This window comes from Vulpes lagopus, chromosome 17 (assembly GCF_018345385.1).
Source record: "Vulpes lagopus strain Blue_001 chromosome 17, ASM1834538v1, whole genome shotgun sequence".
NCBI classification, from domain to species: Eukaryota; Metazoa; Chordata; class Mammalia; order Carnivora; family Canidae; genus Vulpes; species Vulpes lagopus.
The window spans coordinates 25,944,597-25,961,324 of NC_054840.1; the positions used below are offsets into that span (position 1 = coordinate 25,944,597).

Below are 16,728 nucleotides of genomic sequence, written 5' to 3' on the forward strand. Positions count from 1 at the left end.
GTGACAACTCCAGGAAGTGCCCACACCATCGCCTCTTCATTTAATTGAGATCGTGTACTCAGATGATGGACTGTGGGCCAAAATCCCCAGGAATGTCCCCTTCCAGTTGTTTGCCCCCTTTCAGAATCCTTTATGCACGGAACCGGGCAAAATCAGGAGAATATACATTTCTCATAAGCAAAGTGATTACGAATAAATCCTTTATGGGTTTGTTTCTTGTCCCTCAGATGTTCCAGCTGTCTCCTAATAGAACAAACAGTATCATTTAACAGGTGATATTTTGAATGATCTTGTAATTGTACATGTTTCAGAACATGACAGAAAACAAAAAAAATTAACCCAAAAACTTCGGTAAAATAAAAGCTCTGGGTTTCTTATTGTAAAAGCAATAAGACAGGCAATGGGTTAAAAGTAGATTACTAAATCAGGGTTTGAAATTGTAAACACAACACTGTATTTGTTATTTCAAACTGGATTTTTAGGACATTTCATAATTGCTTTCTTTAAGCCCTTCACCATATTTTCAACCATGCAATCTTTTTCATACATTACCGATAGAGAACATGGCTCATCATTGCTAGTAGATCATAGTGCCATATGCATGTCAGACCACATACAGAAGTATTAATATAATGTGATTTGTAAGGGAGTCAGTGACAGCAATCCCTATACATAAGCTAATTCAGTTAGTACCGTGCAAATCACCTCCCTTCTTTATCTATGGGAAATAAAACTCTGATGGTGGTTCCACATACAATCCCTCCCCCCCCCCACCCCTTTGTTATATGTATATATTCTATTTATGTGCAAATGTTCAATTACCATTATATTGCTTTCAGTCATTTGGAACCAGGTCCACACACACATGTGTCACCACATGTGTTCCACATGCATGAACTCAGGACTGTACCTGCAAGAAATACAGACTGACTGAAACATTGAAAAACACATATAGAATTCACATATTTACATCATTCTGGTTACAGATAGACACTGCAGACAGATAAATGATTTCATGAGTCAGGAGGTTGGTAAGATTTCATGAGTCAGGAGGTTGGTAAGAGGATTTACAAGTTGTGGTCCAGAGAGGGGAGGGAGACAGAGGCCCAGCAGAGTGAACCAGAAGGGCTGTTCTGTCTCCCCACACCCCCTCTACCACACGGGGAAGGTAGCAGCAGCCTAGGAGGCTCTTTGGCCCATCTGGGGAGATTTCTTGCTGCAGATTGGTTCCCTATGCCACCCCACAGGGAGAGGAAGAGGATGTTAGACTTGATGGTATAGAACAAAGTACTCACGTTTCTTTTATTGGGAAGGAATGTATGAAAGTTCTGAAATTTGTTGGAAATAAAATGAGATGATAGGTGATGCTGATTTGAAGAGCATGGAGGACAGTGTCACCGCCATGTCCTCAGTGTCCACAGTAGCTGCTTTTGAACAAAGACCACTACGATTAGATTTATTTTATTTAAAGATTTTATTTATTTATTTATTTATTTATTTATTTATTTATTTATTTATTTATTTAAGAGAGAGGGGTGGGGAGAGAGAGGGAGAAGCAGACTCCCTGCTGAGCAGAGAGCCGGGCATGAGGCTCGATCCCAGGACCCAAGGATCATGACCTGAACCAAAGGCAGCCTCTTAACTGCCTGAGCCACACAGGTGCCCTACAAGTGGATTTATAAATGACTTTAAATCTCTCTCTCTCTCTCTCAGAAATGTGCTTCACAGAGCACTAGAGAACTATGGAAAGTACTGGAAAAAGTACTGTACCATCAAGATGGTTAACTTGAAAAATGAGAAGAATTGCAATTTGCATATTATATTTAGAAGGGACCAGATAGAGCTGAGGGGAAGCTGATGTAGGAGAGAGAGCCTGCGGGCAGGGCATCAGGGCGTTAGCATGTGTTATGGGTAAAGACTGAGACCTACATTCAAGAGACCGTGGGAGGTGGGAGAAGCAGAAGAGACCCAGAGAGAGCTGAGTGTTGACTGAAATACAAAAGCAGCAATGGGTTTGATAACTGACTGGCTTCGTGCCTAACACAGCTAAAGCCTACAGACATAGTGCCAGCCTTGACTCGTTTAGCTTAAATGTATACCTTCTGGGACTCTGCTAGATAAGAACATTCCTCACAGACCCTGTACAGATACTGTTCTGTGAATTCAGACACCCCATCGACCACCTGTTCCAAAACCAGCCAGGTTCCTGCAAGACCTGGGCTGCGAGAGAGATGGGGTGATATCCTGACCTCACTCCCCACCCACCCCGGGATCTGGGCAAGTGACCTGACTTCTCTGCACCTCACAGCTATTCCTGCCCAGAAGGGTCCAGTAAGGACTGAATATAAAAGCAATCACGTGTGCAGAGTACTGATCACTGGTCAGGCCAGCTGCATGGACCACCCCAGGCTGCAGAAAGCCCCTCTTGCATGAAGAGCCAGCAGAGGGGTCTTCGTGCTGCATCTGTCATCGCTCTGAAAGGACCTTGCTTGTTTCTTTTTTACATCTTTGGAAACATATTTTCTGTGAATATGGCATCACCTGTTAAAATAATGCAGCATCTCCTAGGCTTCCTCCTCCTCCCTTACTGCCTGCCAGCCCCCTCCTACCCCACACTAATCCTGCCAGGTTTCTTTTCTCTCCATACTTGCTCTTTGGTGATCCCATCCATTGCCTTTGGTGCCTGACATTTCTAGCCTAGATCCTGGGCCCCCAACTTGAGGGTCTCATCAGTCTTAAGCTGAGCATGTGTGAAATGGGATATCCAAATGCATGGTGGCAAGCTGGTGAATGAGTGGGACTTGAAGGCCCCAGAGGCCAGAATCCTTCTCACCAGGAGACCCAGCCCAACAGGTGACCTGTCAGTAACGGTCGGTGGCCTTTTGTCACTGTAGAGATTGTCTGTGGATCTGTTGTCCCTACTCTTGAGAGTCCCCAGAGCTCTTAAGGGTGGAGACCCCTCCTCATCTCCAGTTCCCTTGAAGACCCTGCCCCAACGCCTTGCACAGAGTGAATCCGTATTAACTGCTGGTCCAGTTGAAGTTTTGCTCAGCGCTGCCCACATTCATCCAATGTTCAGACTCTCATTCCAAGAAGCTTCAGCCACAGACAAAGGCCCCTGTGTACTTCTCCCTTGGAGCCGGCAAGGCCCAGAGCAGACACTGGAGGCACACTAGTCCCTTTCCTCCTCCGGCTCTCGCCTCTGCGCCTGTGGTTTGGCATCCTTTGGCATCCTCCCTCAATTCCAGGACCTCGGCAGCTGCGTGAAAGCATCATAGGTATGGCCAGAACGGAAAGCTGTAGGGAACTGATGGCACACAGAGGCCCTTACCTGCAGGCCATTCTCAGAACCCATCGTCTTCCTTTCCTTCCTCCTCTACCCTGGGGACCCTCCCCCCACACCCCGTGGTCCTCTGCTTCCACATCAACACACAGGGTGCTCATCTAACCCTCCAGTGGGGCCCCACGGGGATGGGGACAGTCTTGGAGGCAGGCCCTGCTCCTGAGACCCTCCTTGGCCCAGCAGAGCTGAGAGGGTGAGCCTCTCAGGGTTGGGGGGTGGGAGTGAGGCTGGCTGGGGCTTCCCCTCCATGCTGCAGGTGCTCCAACAGCCCCAGGGACAGTGACTGGATACGGCTCCCTGACAGTGACTCCTCAGCATCATCTCTTCTCCCCTCCCACCTGCAGATCTGACACAGGCTTCACACCCCCCAGGGCTCTGTGGGGTTCTGGCAAGTTCCAGGGAGCTGCTTCTCACTCCACCTCCTTCTCCTACTCAGGAGGGCATACCCAACTTGAGTAAATGAGTGACATTTGTGAGGGACAATCTTGAATGCCGTCTGGTTATTGCTTATATTTTAAAAGACAACTGGCACCAGCCTTGCCAGAGCTATCGAAACTGAGCAAAATGACTTGGGTCCGTGATGGGGTGGTACATCTGTAACATTACAGAGCATGGAAATGTTCAGAAAATAGTTATTGGCTATGGTACGGGGATGCATGCCTGGCCCAGACACAGTCATTTGTGTTAGAAATTTTGTACTTAGTTAAGTTTGGTTGTGCTGATATTTAAGGGACAACTAGAATATCATTCTCTATGGCTCTTTTCGTAGTAAATCATTACTAAGTGCTCATTGTGGAGTATATGTGATTCAAATCCCATTCAAAACAATTATAACAAGACAGTTGTAAGCCTACCTGGGATTTTTATTGTGAGTATTATTTAAAATAAGTGGACCACTAATTAAGAGTTAGAAATGGTTTTGTTATACCAAGATTTTTCTTATAACACCTCTAAAAGTTGAGATCTAAAGTCCTTGATAAATCATATGATCTGAAACAACATACATTTCATGAATCAATCTTGGCTGGTCTGACAGTATAAGGTCAGAAAGCCCAATATCAACACCCGTTTGACCCTGCACGTATAGGGCTAAGGATTACTGGAAAGAGAGAGCAATAACTCTGAGAGATATATTTCTATCATATCAGATAAATAAATAAATAAATAAGCCCTCTTGGGAGGAAAGGGATTAATAGAATAATGTGATGATATCTGCTGAGTAGATACAGATACAAATGGGTCTGCAAAAGAGGTATGTAGGGTGGAGAAAGCAGTGTCTCTCAGTGTTGTTTGATCTTTTTAATTTATTTTGTACAAGTGCATTTTACCTTTGGGAATCTCTTTTTTTTTTTGCAATTGATTTCTCTTTGTTTGCATGAGGTGGAAGCTTATTAGCAGTCTCAGGTTTTTTTTCTTTGCCAAAAATTATTGAGTTATATGGATATTCCTGTTGGAGTTAGCACCAGTACTACCCTTTCCCATGGATTGAAGTAATAATCGTTTTTCCTATCAGCAGTATTTCAGGAATCTCCTTGGTGTAGCAGAAATAACCCACAGGATGTCTTATTATGTTTGGATTCCAGATGTACCTATGCACCATGGCTCTGAGATTTGAGACAGAGCCCTTCAATCCTACATATAAATCAGATGATGGCCTGAGCCAGACCTTTTTTCTCCATAACCTGCGTACCTGTGTCGCCACTGTGTAGGTCCTGTCGTTTACGGAGATAAGCTACAGAGTCAGAATATTGGGTACTATTTCAGTGGACTGACATTCACCCTTGGCACATCAGTTTTCATCACTGGTTTTAGAGCTAGAGGGCCTGGACTTGACCTCAGTGGCAGTGCCTAACCAGCAACTTGACCTCAATCAAGTCACTTAATGCTCTGAGTCCCAATTTCCTCTTCTGTGAAATAAGAATAACAATTAGTACCTACTCTTGCTCACAGAATTGATGTCTGTTCCTTAGCCTGCCATTTATCCATTCAATAAACATTTATTGAGAATTTACCTACTCATAAGGCATGCAGACAAGGATAAATAAAACAGGACAGATGCCCTGGAGGAGCTCTTTGTCAGGTGTTGAATGCATCAAGGAAGGTGATGCACACACATTAAGAAAACAATTACTTCACACTCATTAGGCTGACGATTGTTTTAAAAAATGGAAAATCGCAAATGTTGACAATGATGTGGAAATTGTAACCCTGGTGCATTGCTAGTGGGAATGTCAAGTGGTATAGTCACTGTAGAAAACTGGTGGAAAAAAGAAAAAACTGGTGGTTTTTCAAAAAGTTAGAAACAGAATTATCGTATGACTTAGCATTTCTACTTCTCAGTATATACCTCAAAGAATTGAAAGCAGGAACTCAAACAGAGACTTGCATACCAATGTTCATAGCAGCATTATTCTCAAGAGCCAAAGGTGAAAGCAACCCAAGTGTACATCAACAGACAAAAGGATAAGCAAAATGTAGTATATGCAGACAACTGAAGATATTCAGCCTTCAACAGGAATGAGATTCTAACCCACACTACAACATGGATGAACTTTGAAACACTGTGCTAAGCGAAATAACCCAGATACAAAAAGGACAGACTTTGTATGATTCCACTTAAACGAGGCTCCCAGAATAGCCCGACTCTTAGAGACTTTTAGAAAGTGGAATAGAGATGACCATGGACTGGGGGGAGGAAGGGAGAAATGGAGAGCTAGTATTTAATGGATACAGGGTTTTAGTTTGGAATATCAGAAGTTTTGGTGATGGCTGCACAACATTCTGGATGTACTTAATGCTACTGAATCTTATGCTTAAAACTTCTTTAAATGTAAATTTTTATGTATATTTCACCACAATTAAAAAAAAACTTTATAATCCCTAAAATGCTATATAAATGCAGGATGGTTAACTTGAATGGATTAGTATTAATGAAATTTGGCTTATAATCAATCCCTCTTTTAAGAAGTGCAGTATGCATGAAATTACTTAGTCATTATTTATTACATGATATTGAAAAACCAGCATCTATCTAGATAAACTTTAATAATAATTTATTTGTGCCCCATCCTCTTCCAAAAAGAATTTGAGGTAGTTGACTCTAAACACATCAGAAGGGATCCCTGGGTGGCGCAGCGGTTTAGCGCCTGCCTTTGGCCCAGGGCATGATCCTGGAGACCCGGGATCGAATCCCACATCGGGCTCCCGGTGCATGGAGCCTGCTTCTCCCTCTGCCTGTGTCTCTGTCTCTCTCTCTCTGTGACTATCATACATAAATAAAAAAATAAATAAATAAAAATTAAAAAAAAATAAACACATCAGAATAAGGAATGAGGTCAAATCCAATTGACATACGGCAAAATATAGAAACTGAGATACAAAAGAAGAAGGGAGGGGACAGATGGCACATCAGCAACAGAGCAGACGTCTCAACTTTTAGCCTTCCAAGAACCAAGGAAGTATTTGTATTAATCAGACCTTTTCTTGATACCTAAAATATCTTTGGTTCCAACATGATCGTTGCGTGAGTCTGTAGCATTCATCTTGCTACCATTTACACTTCTGAGAATTTATTGCATAATTACGGAACACCTCATTGAAACAAAAGAAGGATGTAGAAGTAAGAGCATCTTTTCCTAAGTCCGAGCCCTCGGGGCCTCTTCTGTGCTTAATGGAACGGGCTCCTGGAGCCTTGTCTGCTCTGCTAGCCAAATGAGTCTCCCATACCTTCCCTTGGGCTCCTGCATCAAGTCTACACTGTAGCCTGGCAGGACAGGCTACTCCTCCATCTGGGGTGCCCCTGCCTCCCTTAGTGCCCATCCAGCCCCTGCCTCCCTGGGTGCCCATCCAGCCCCTGCCCCAGCAGCGTGGCTCCTGCCAGACCCCACTCATGTTTCCTTCTTCCTGGACCCCCTACTGTCTCCCCCCCTTACCTCTTACAGAGGACAGCTCAGATTCCACCTTCTCCAGGACATCTCCAGCCCATGCTGATTCCCTTTCTCCTTGCTGTTCTGGGGCACTTTGCAGTTACACATTTGATATTTAGTTCATTGAGGATGTGAAGGAATAGAGAGTCTTGTGAGAAATAAAAAGCAAGGTGTGATTAGACCAAAGACCCCATCATACATTTTATTATAAATGGTAATATATTTAGAAAACTAAAATCTAAAAAAAATTTAGATCATTGAGAGCACAGATACTTAGGCTTATCTAATTTGGCCTTTTGACACATAAGGAAATGGGCACCCCAGGAAAGAAAGTGACTTGCTCAAGGTCACCCTGTATATTTGATATAGAAATAAACTTTAAAAACTAATACCTTCAATCCCAGGGTTTTTATAATATCATACCAGTTACATTTTAATTTTTGTTTTATTTAGTAACCAGCAAATAGGACTATGGATGCACTTCAAACATAGGCAAAGGGGAAATATAACAGTGTGAAGAACATTGGCTTTGCCAAAGGCAAGGATCTTTAGCAACTCACTATGGCTCTGGACTTCTTTTTTTTTTTTTCGTCTGCAAGATGAGGTAAATTGAATGGTCATTAAGGTTAAATTTGCTTCTGGCATTTTATGAAGCTACTAGACTGTTGGCCCAGCCCCACCAAAGAATTTACAAGTACTGGTAGAGCATATGAGTCTCGTCTCTATATTCTCCTCTGTTCTGTTCCCCTCACCCTTGGATGTACTTATTTCAAACGTTTCCCCTTGCTTCCTTTCTTTTTAAAACTCAGCTTAAACTTCACTCAACTCAAAATTGGCAATGTCTCCCGCTACCCTTGGCTTAATTTCAGCTTCTCCTCTGCACCTAACTCCTCTGACTACCTGGTCCCTTATCACACTGTACTGGAGTCACTGATTTTCTTGTTTCTGCCACTAGACTATGAACTAAGGTCTGGGATTATGGTGCGTTTCTTGAGCTCAAGTGCCTATAATGGTGCCTATAACCAATAAATGTTTTGTAAATGGATCTAATGGTTTTTGTCTGGGGAGTAAGGGTAAGACTATGGTACCAATTTCATTCAAAGCTGTTAGAGTTTTCATGGAAAAGAGAGAATTGGAACTGAGTTTTCAAGAATGATTAGATTTGAAAGGGAGTGTAAAATAATAACACTGGCCTAAGTAAGTAAAGGTGAGTGGGGGGAGGCAGGAGGTAGCTAAAAGGAGTGAGTCAGATCGGTGTTACTTGTTTGAACAGCAGAACATCTGGATTAGGTTGTCTGGGGTGCTTGTGCAAATTATAGATTCCAGCCATAACTCCCACTTATTACTCCCTGCTCTGGATCTATAGGTCTGGATTTCCCTTTAGAACAAGCTCCTCAAGTAGATTCTTATCACATAAATTGAGAGTCTTGCAATTCTGGAAGGAACGTTGGGAATTGTGGGCAATTGGAAGCTATTTTAAGTTTCAGAATAGGGAGAATGATGGCATGATGGAAATGCATCTTTAGAAATGGCATAGACTGGTAGTCTGCAAAATAATTTGGTGGGAGGCCAGGGAGCTTCCAGGAGTGCACCAAAGTATTCCAGATGAGAGGAGGGGAGAGCTTGCTTTCTTTCTCCTGGCTGCACCAGAAATGGAGAATAAGCAGTGACTCCAAGAGCATGTTGAGAGATGAAATGATGAGGCTTGGCAACAGATTGGTTATATAAGCAATAATAGTAGGGAGAAGTTTGAAATGATGGCTGTGCTTTAGAGACCCAGGAAGTGACAGTTCCGCTGATACACCTGTTACTCCTGTCTAATGAGTTCTGTTTCAACCTGAGGTGATGAGGTGTCTGGGAAGCATCCAGGTGACAAGTGTAAAAACTATTGGCAACATGGGCTTGAGCATAACCAAAAGTCTGGGAGGACAATAACAATGTGGGAGGGTCCATGGCATGAGAGAAGAGGAAGGAAATTGAAATTTTGAACTCAGAGCTATGGGAGCAGCAACATAAGACAGGAGGAGGAAAATGAAACTAAGAGGGAACAGAGAAGAAACAGACAGGTGGGTGGTGAATGAGGTTTGAATAATAAAGAGAAACCAAAGGAAGACAAAGGCTTAAGAAGGTGAGTATCCATTATGTTAGATGGGCTAGAATTTGAGAAGGATAAAAACAGTCCTTTCAACTTGGCAAAAAGGGTTTCAGATGAAAACTGTCAAAAAAAGTGAAAATCTAATACTTTATGATGTGTGTGTTGTGATCTGTCATACAGGAATAGATAAAAACTCTTAATGGCAAGTTGTGTTGACAATCAGTGAGCAAAAATAAAAATACACTTCAGGCAGGCTGATTTCCAAAGGGACACTCTTCAATTAGAGAGCTAGGAAATGGGGAGGGGAGAATGAAGCACTCAGGATGCAGGGACAAAGAAGAAAAATCAGGAAATCCTAACATGTATGTACATTAATGATCTTGCTTACAAAATAGGGTTGCATTCAATTTTTAATTTTCCATTCTTGCCCTTTGGTTATAGTGTCGTCTGAAAAAAATATGAGATGTCATACAAAATGGAGCCAGGTATCCAAAGCTCTATTTTTATGCTACCTTGAAGTATGGCTTCAGAGAAGAAACAGTTCCTTAAAACACATTATCCCTCCATTTCCTCCTTAATGACCTCAGGATCAGGAGGTAGGGGGAGATCCACTTTAACATGTAAAACAAAGTGACGGAATGTATGCTAGTGTAGAGTACATTACTGCAGGCTGATCTGGCATCTCAATTCCATTTGGTACCCTAATTACAGTGCTCTACCTCTGAATAGATATCCATCAGGACATAAATGCTCTAGGTGTTCAAAAGTTTTTATATTACTTGAGTACTTATCATGTTTTCTATTCTTCATCTACATTATACATACTTGATGACTTGAGAGGTTAAATCCTTGATAGTCTTTCTATGAACAAAGTTATGTGCTTTGGAATAATAAAGTGGGCAATCATCAGAAAAAATCATAAATTTTCTTCCATATAAAAACGTTATTTTTAAAAAAAAAAAAACTAAGGCAAGAAAGGGAAAAGAATGGCTTAACAGTGGTGTGAAGGCTATTAAAAAAAAGAATCTGAACTGACATCTAGGCTGATGTGTACAGGGGACTTCCTATCATTGGAGTTGTACCCATTGCACTCAAACAAGTAAATTGAAGCGGCCAGATAAGATCTCTGGACGTTTCCAAATTATAAACTGGGACATGACCTGACAAGGGATTTTTTTCCCTCTGAGTTGTGAATATTTTCTTGTGTCAGATTCCTAAAAACTCCTAAGAGTCTGTAAGTTCTTATATAACTGTTGGGTAATAAAATTGATTTCTACCTACCACCTAGTTATTTCTGTCTTCTGACTTCATTTAATTGTCAATATGTCCTTAAACAGTTTCGCCAAGTTGCTTAAGCATAGCGCTTCATAAGGGCCTAAGAGGGCCTATTTCCTTCTGATATAGCAACTGTTGTCCTTTCGGGATGATTATAAAAATCAGAAGAACTTCTTAGTGACTTTGTTAGCCAAATGTAATTTTAAAATAACTTTTTGATAGCCAGTATACTTCTTGAAATTGTATACTTTGGGACTATCCTTTACCACTCTTGTCTTATAATAAGCATTTATAAATAGATGCAAAGAAGACATACAAATGGTCAACAGACACATGAAAAAATGCTCAACATCACTCAGCATCAGGGAAATACAAATCAAAACCACAATGAGATACCACCTACCCCTATCAGAATGGCTAAAATGAACAAGTCAAGGAAATGACATTGGTGAGAATTCAGAGAAGGGGGACCCTCTTACACTGTTGGTGGGAAAGCAAGCTGGTGCAGCTGCTCTGGAAAACAGTGTGGAGGGTCCTCAAAAAGTTCAAAGTAGAGCTACCCTATGACCCAGCAATTGCACTATCAGGTATTTACCCCAAAGATACAAACGTAGTGATCTGAAAGGGCACCTGCAGCCTAGTGTTCATAGCAGTGAAGTCCACAATAGCCAAACTACAGAAAGAGCCCAGAGGTCCATCAACAGATGAATGGATAAAGAAGATGTGGATGATTACTCAGCCATCAAAAAGAATGAAATCTTGCCATTTGCAGTGACATGGATGTAACTAGAGGATATTATGCTAAGTGAAATAAATCAGTCAGAGAAAGACAATTATCAGATGATTTCACTCATATGCGGAATTTAAAAGACAGAACACATTAACATAGAGAAGGGAAGGAAAAATAAGATGAAAGTAGAGAGGGAGGCAAACCAGAAGATACCCTGAACTCTAGGAAACAAACTGAAGGTTGCTGAAGGGGAAGTAGGTGGAGGGATGAGGTAATTAGGTGATGAGCAGTAAGGAGGGCACTTGATGTAATGAACACTGGGTGCTGTATGCAACTGATGAATCACTAAATTCCACCTTTGAAACTAGTAAAAAATATATACAAAAGTTGTTATTTTAAGAAAAGATAGTTGTTGAGCTATAACCTCTACAACATTCTTTTTAAAGTGTCATGTAAACCACTTTTTAAATTATAAAACTGGTAGAATTTTTAATCAAAGATTGTAAAATGGCATAGAACAAAATGTAAAAATTCTCCTTCCCTGTGTTCTAGCCTTCAGTACAACTCTCCAAAAGCAATCACTGTTAAGTGTCTTGTTCCTTTGCATGAATTTTCTAAGGATACACAATTTTACATATATGTGTACACATACTCACTTTTACATAGTCGTACTATGTAAACTGTTCTTCATCTTGGTTATTTTAAAGATTGTTTATTTATTTTGGAGAGAATGAGAGAGAGAGAGTGCATGAGCTGGGGGACAGGCAGAGGGAAAGGGAGAAGCAGGCTCCTCACTGAGCAGGGAACCCAAACTGGGGCCTGATCCCAGGACCCTGAGATCATGACCCGAACTGAAGGCAGAGGCTTAACCGACTGAGCCACCTGGGTGCCCATCTTGTTTGTTCTCTCTTTTTTTTAGTTCAGTTAAAATACCAGGACTGTGTTATACTAGCATGACTCAGCTTCTCCTGAAAACCTATTACCACTTCTTTTTTTTTTTTAGTTTTATTTATGTATTCATGGGAGACACACACACAGAGAGAGAGAGAGAGAGAGAGAGAGAGAGAGAGAGAGAGGCAGAGACACAGGCAGAGGCAGAAGCAGGCTCCACACAGCGAGCCTGATGTGGGACTTGATCCCGGGACTCCAGTCTCACACCCCGGGCTGAAGGCAGGCACTAAACCACTGAGCCACCACTCAGGGATCCTCCCATACCACTTCTTTATCCATTCATCAATTGATGGACATTTGTGCTGTTTTCATAATTTGGCTATTGTAAATGATGCTGGAATAAACATAGATGTGCAATTATCTTTTTAAATTAGTGTTCTCGTATTCTTCGGGTAAATAGTAGTGGAATTACTAGAATTCTACTTTTAATTCTTTGAGGAACCTCCACACTCACAGTGGCTGCACCAGTTTTCATTCCCACATTCCTTTTTCTTCACTCCTCACCAACACTTGTTTGTTGTTTTTTTGATTATAGCCATTCTGACAGGTGTGAGGGGATATCTCATTGTAGTTTTGATTTGTATTTCTCTGATGATAAGTGATATTGAACATCTTTTTATGTGTTTGTTGGCTATCTGCATGTGTTTTTTGGAGAAATGTCTTCAGATCTTCTGCCCATTTTTAATTAGATTATTTGGGGTTTTTTTTTTTTTTTCGGTGTTGAGTTGTATAAGTTCTTTATGTATTTTAGACACTAGGCCTTTATCTCATATGTCATTTACGAATATCTTCTCCCATTTCATAGGTTGTCTTTTAGTTTTGTTGGTTTTTCCTTTGCTGTGCAGGTTTTTATTTTGATGTAGTCCTAAAGGCTTATTTTTGCTTTTATTTCACTTGAATAAGGAAGCATATTTAGAAAAATGTTGTATGGCCAACGTCAGAGAAATTACTGGGAGAGGCTACCTTTTAATAGATAACCTACTTGGGACACCTGGGTGGCTCCCCTGCAGAGAGCCTGCTTCTCTCTCTGCCTGTGTCTCTTCCTCTCTCTCTCTCTCTGTGACTATCATAAATAAATAAAAATTAAAAAAAAAAAATTAAAAAAAAAAAAAAAAAAAAAAAAAAAAAAGAATTCAGATTATCAGGAAAAATGGAAAGTAAGAGAAAAATGGAAATCAGACTGATGAGATTTGAAGATGAACATGTGTAGACTTTGCCAGGTTTAAGCAGGTAGTCCAGAGTCAGTGGGCTTGGTTGGGATGGGTTGGGATGAAGAGGGAAGAAGTGCCACAGATCTCAGAGGGAGAAGGAAAAAGGCATCAATGACACATACCAGGTATCAGGCATTAATGTTGTGTTTTTTGCATGTTTTCCTTTGCTTATTTATCTATCCATGCATCTGCATTTATTGAGGACTTGTTCTGTGTCAGTCACTGTGTTCAATATTAGGAATAAAGATGACCAAGGCACATGTCAACATACCTACTGTCATAGAGTACTACTGGGAGCTAGGGTGTTGGAAAATGCTAACTGGTCCAACAAGTTGTCCTCTTAGCCCAGAGCTGCTTGGGTGTTGAGTTCTAGAGAATTAGAAGAGGAAGAGACTTTGAAGATCATCTTCCAAGCCTTTCATTTCACAAATGAAACTACAGCTCATTTCCTCTCTTTCCTCGGTATAATAACCCCAAATCATACATGTAACTGATGGAAAAGAAGAGACTGCTTGGTGAATTCACCCAGAGTTGTTTCCCAACCTCATCTCTTGTCCATTGGTCAGACAAAAAATGGAAATGGAAATACCATTTCTGCTACCTTCCCTGGAGAAGTCATTCAACCTCTTTATGCCTCAGGTTTCACATTTATGAAACCCTACCTTACCAGGTTTGGTAGATAATTAAATGAGATATTGTTTATGAAGTACTGATGCCTGGCTTACCTTAAGCTCTCAGTGCTATTAGCAGTAGAAGCAGCAACAGCAGTTCTCCTCCTTCTCCTTCTCCTTTCTTCTTCTTCTTCCTCCTCCTCCTCCTCCTCCCCTTCTTCTCCTTCTTCTTCTTCTTCTTCTTCTTCTTCTTCTTCTTCTTCTTCTTCTTCTTCTTCTTCTTCTCTTTCTTCTTCTTCTCCTAGATTTTATTTATTCATGAGAGACACACACAGAGAAGCAGAGACATAGGCAGAAGGAGAAGCAGGCTCCATGCAGGAGCCCTATGCGGGACTTAATCCCAGGACCCCAGGATCACCACCTGAGCCAAAGGCAGATACTCAACCACTGAGCCACCCAGGCATCTCGCACCATATTCATGTGATTCTCATGCATCAGGGAGCCTTGGTGCATCTTGGCTGTCTCCAGCTAGTGCCTAGAATTATCAGGAGAGCTGTGGATGGCTTTAAGGAATCCTAGTAATGTCACAGAATGTTTTTTTCTTCCAAATCCGTGTGTTAAAGATAAGTCAAGAGCAATAAAGCCTTGGAAAACAGCATTTTTCTGAACACGTCTTAATAACCTTATGTGATTTTTACTTTAAAAAACCCTCATGTGTCTTAACCTCATACATGTAAAAAAAAAAAGTCAAAATGTTACTATACTTTTCCCTCCCTAGGACTTTTCTGAAAGAATTGGAAAAGTGCACTGAAAACCCCGAAATGCTGGCACGCTGCTTTCTCGAGAGAGTAAGTCTGTGCTTCCTGTAAGTCAAAATAGCCATGTGATTAAAGTTCAGCCCTTAATTTTCCTGTGTTGAGGGGCAAAGGCAAAAGGGAACACCAATGGTCTGACAAGTTACACATGCCTTTTGAATGCAAAGCAGGAGTCCTTTGCAGTATGTCACCCAGGGTGAGGTGAGTCCAGTTTGACTAGGCTCACATGACAGATGGGAGCAACTTCCAAGCTTGGCCTCCAGCAAAGCCTGGTGACATGAAGGACTGCCCCTCCTCAAAACAGAGGATCCTCCTCTGAATGACTAAGCTCACTGTTTTTTTTTTAACAAGAATCACACAGCAGGCTTAAATTCCTCACTAACACTCTCAAGAGCAGAAGTACTGATGGTAAATTAAAAGTCTTAGAAAATATATTTTCTTCTATTTTATTTTTTTACAGCACAGAGAATGGTTAGAATATGTTAAATCTATGATCCCTCTTTTTTTTTTTTTTTTACTTTTCAGTTTGGAATTTATTTTCTATTCTTAATGAAAAAATAACTTTGGAGCATATTTCAAAGTTTATTTTTTTAATTTAATTTTAGTTCAGCTAACATATCGTGTATTATTAGTTTCAGAGGTACAGTTCAGTAGTTCAGTGTCTATGGTCCCTCTTATGCTTAGCACCTAACAGGATTTCCTGCCGTACAGCACTGTATCTCTGACTTCCTCTTCCCCACTGCACAGACTTCTTCCTTCTTGCCCTCTCTGCATCCCTACTTTGGGCAGTGAATAAGCTATTTGGACCAGTGATGCCCCATCAAAGCTGGCACAGAGAAATGTATAACCTAGCACCACTCCCCACCACTTTCTTCCCTTGGGAGGACTATGCAGATGATCCTGGTGCCCTGGACTTTCTAAGTCTTTTGCATTTCCTCTCTCTTTCAACTAGACCTTCTTTTCCTTCTCTTCCTTTTCTTTTTGTAAGCCTGAGACAACAGGTCAACTCAAAAATTATAAAGAACTCAAATTTTGGCTGATAAGTCTAAGAGCGGTATGTGTAATAAACTGAGAGCAAGCAAACAAAAATCCCCAGGTTTTAAGGCATTGGACATAATGGAGAAATAGAGCTTTTGACCCTCAGAACTCTTGCCAGCTTAGAAGGTCCTTTCCATGGCCCTGTATGGGTTTTCCCTCAGCCTCATTGTAGGTTTTTTTTTGTCAAGTGCCAAATTCAAGGTACACTACAAACTATGCTGTATTCAATCTGATTAATTTCCTTTTTGAATTACTTTGTAGTATTATTTGTGTTTTGTAGTGTTTTGTAATTTTGCATTCATCAAACCACTGATGTGAAATCTAGTTTCAGAGTTTAGAAATATTTTATAGTTGCTTACATCATCATTGCAAAGACTTATTTAAACTGTTGGATGAGGAAAGGACCAAATTCCTGTGGAGAGAAAAGGGACGTGGTTAAAAAAAAAAATTGTCCCAAGTATAAGGTAATGGTCAGGAACTGCTGACAAAACATCTTTTTCCTAGAAGAATTTCTCACCTAAAGTGAGAAAGCTTTCTATAGTCCCCCAAGTTGGGAGAAACCTGAGAAATCATTAATCCAGACCTGCCTATAAACTCTGCATATAATCCTGTATGATTTATGATGTTGGGGACATAGTACTAGTAATAAACTGGTCTCAATCATAAAGTTATTAGTCCAGGACAGATGTAGTAATTAAAAACCACGATTAGCTAATCTTTGAGGCTCCTTGAA

General features: G+C 41.0%; 2 protein-coding genes across 2 annotated transcripts in view; both read left to right on the top strand.

Annotated features, from left to right (window-relative positions):
• MCF2L2 (MCF.2 cell line derived transforming sequence-like 2) overlaps positions 1-5,014 on the top strand; it is a 183,353-nt gene extending 178,339 nt beyond the window's left edge. The window contains exon 16 of the mRNA XM_041731529.1: positions 4,927-5,014. Coding sequence (XP_041587463.1) covers positions 4,927-4,951 — 25 coding nt within the window. The 3' untranslated portion in view covers positions 4,952-5,014. The remainder of the gene's footprint in view (positions 1-4,926) is intronic.
• Positions 5,015-14,913: 9,899 nt separating this feature from the next.
• LOC121477333 (probable guanine nucleotide exchange factor MCF2L2) overlaps positions 14,914-16,728 on the top strand; it is a 51,769-nt gene continuing 49,954 nt past the window's right edge. The window contains exon 1 of the mRNA XM_041731539.1: positions 14,914-14,990. Coding sequence (XP_041587473.1) covers positions 14,964-14,990 — 27 coding nt within the window. The 5' untranslated portion in view covers positions 14,914-14,963. The remainder of the gene's footprint in view (positions 14,991-16,728) is intronic.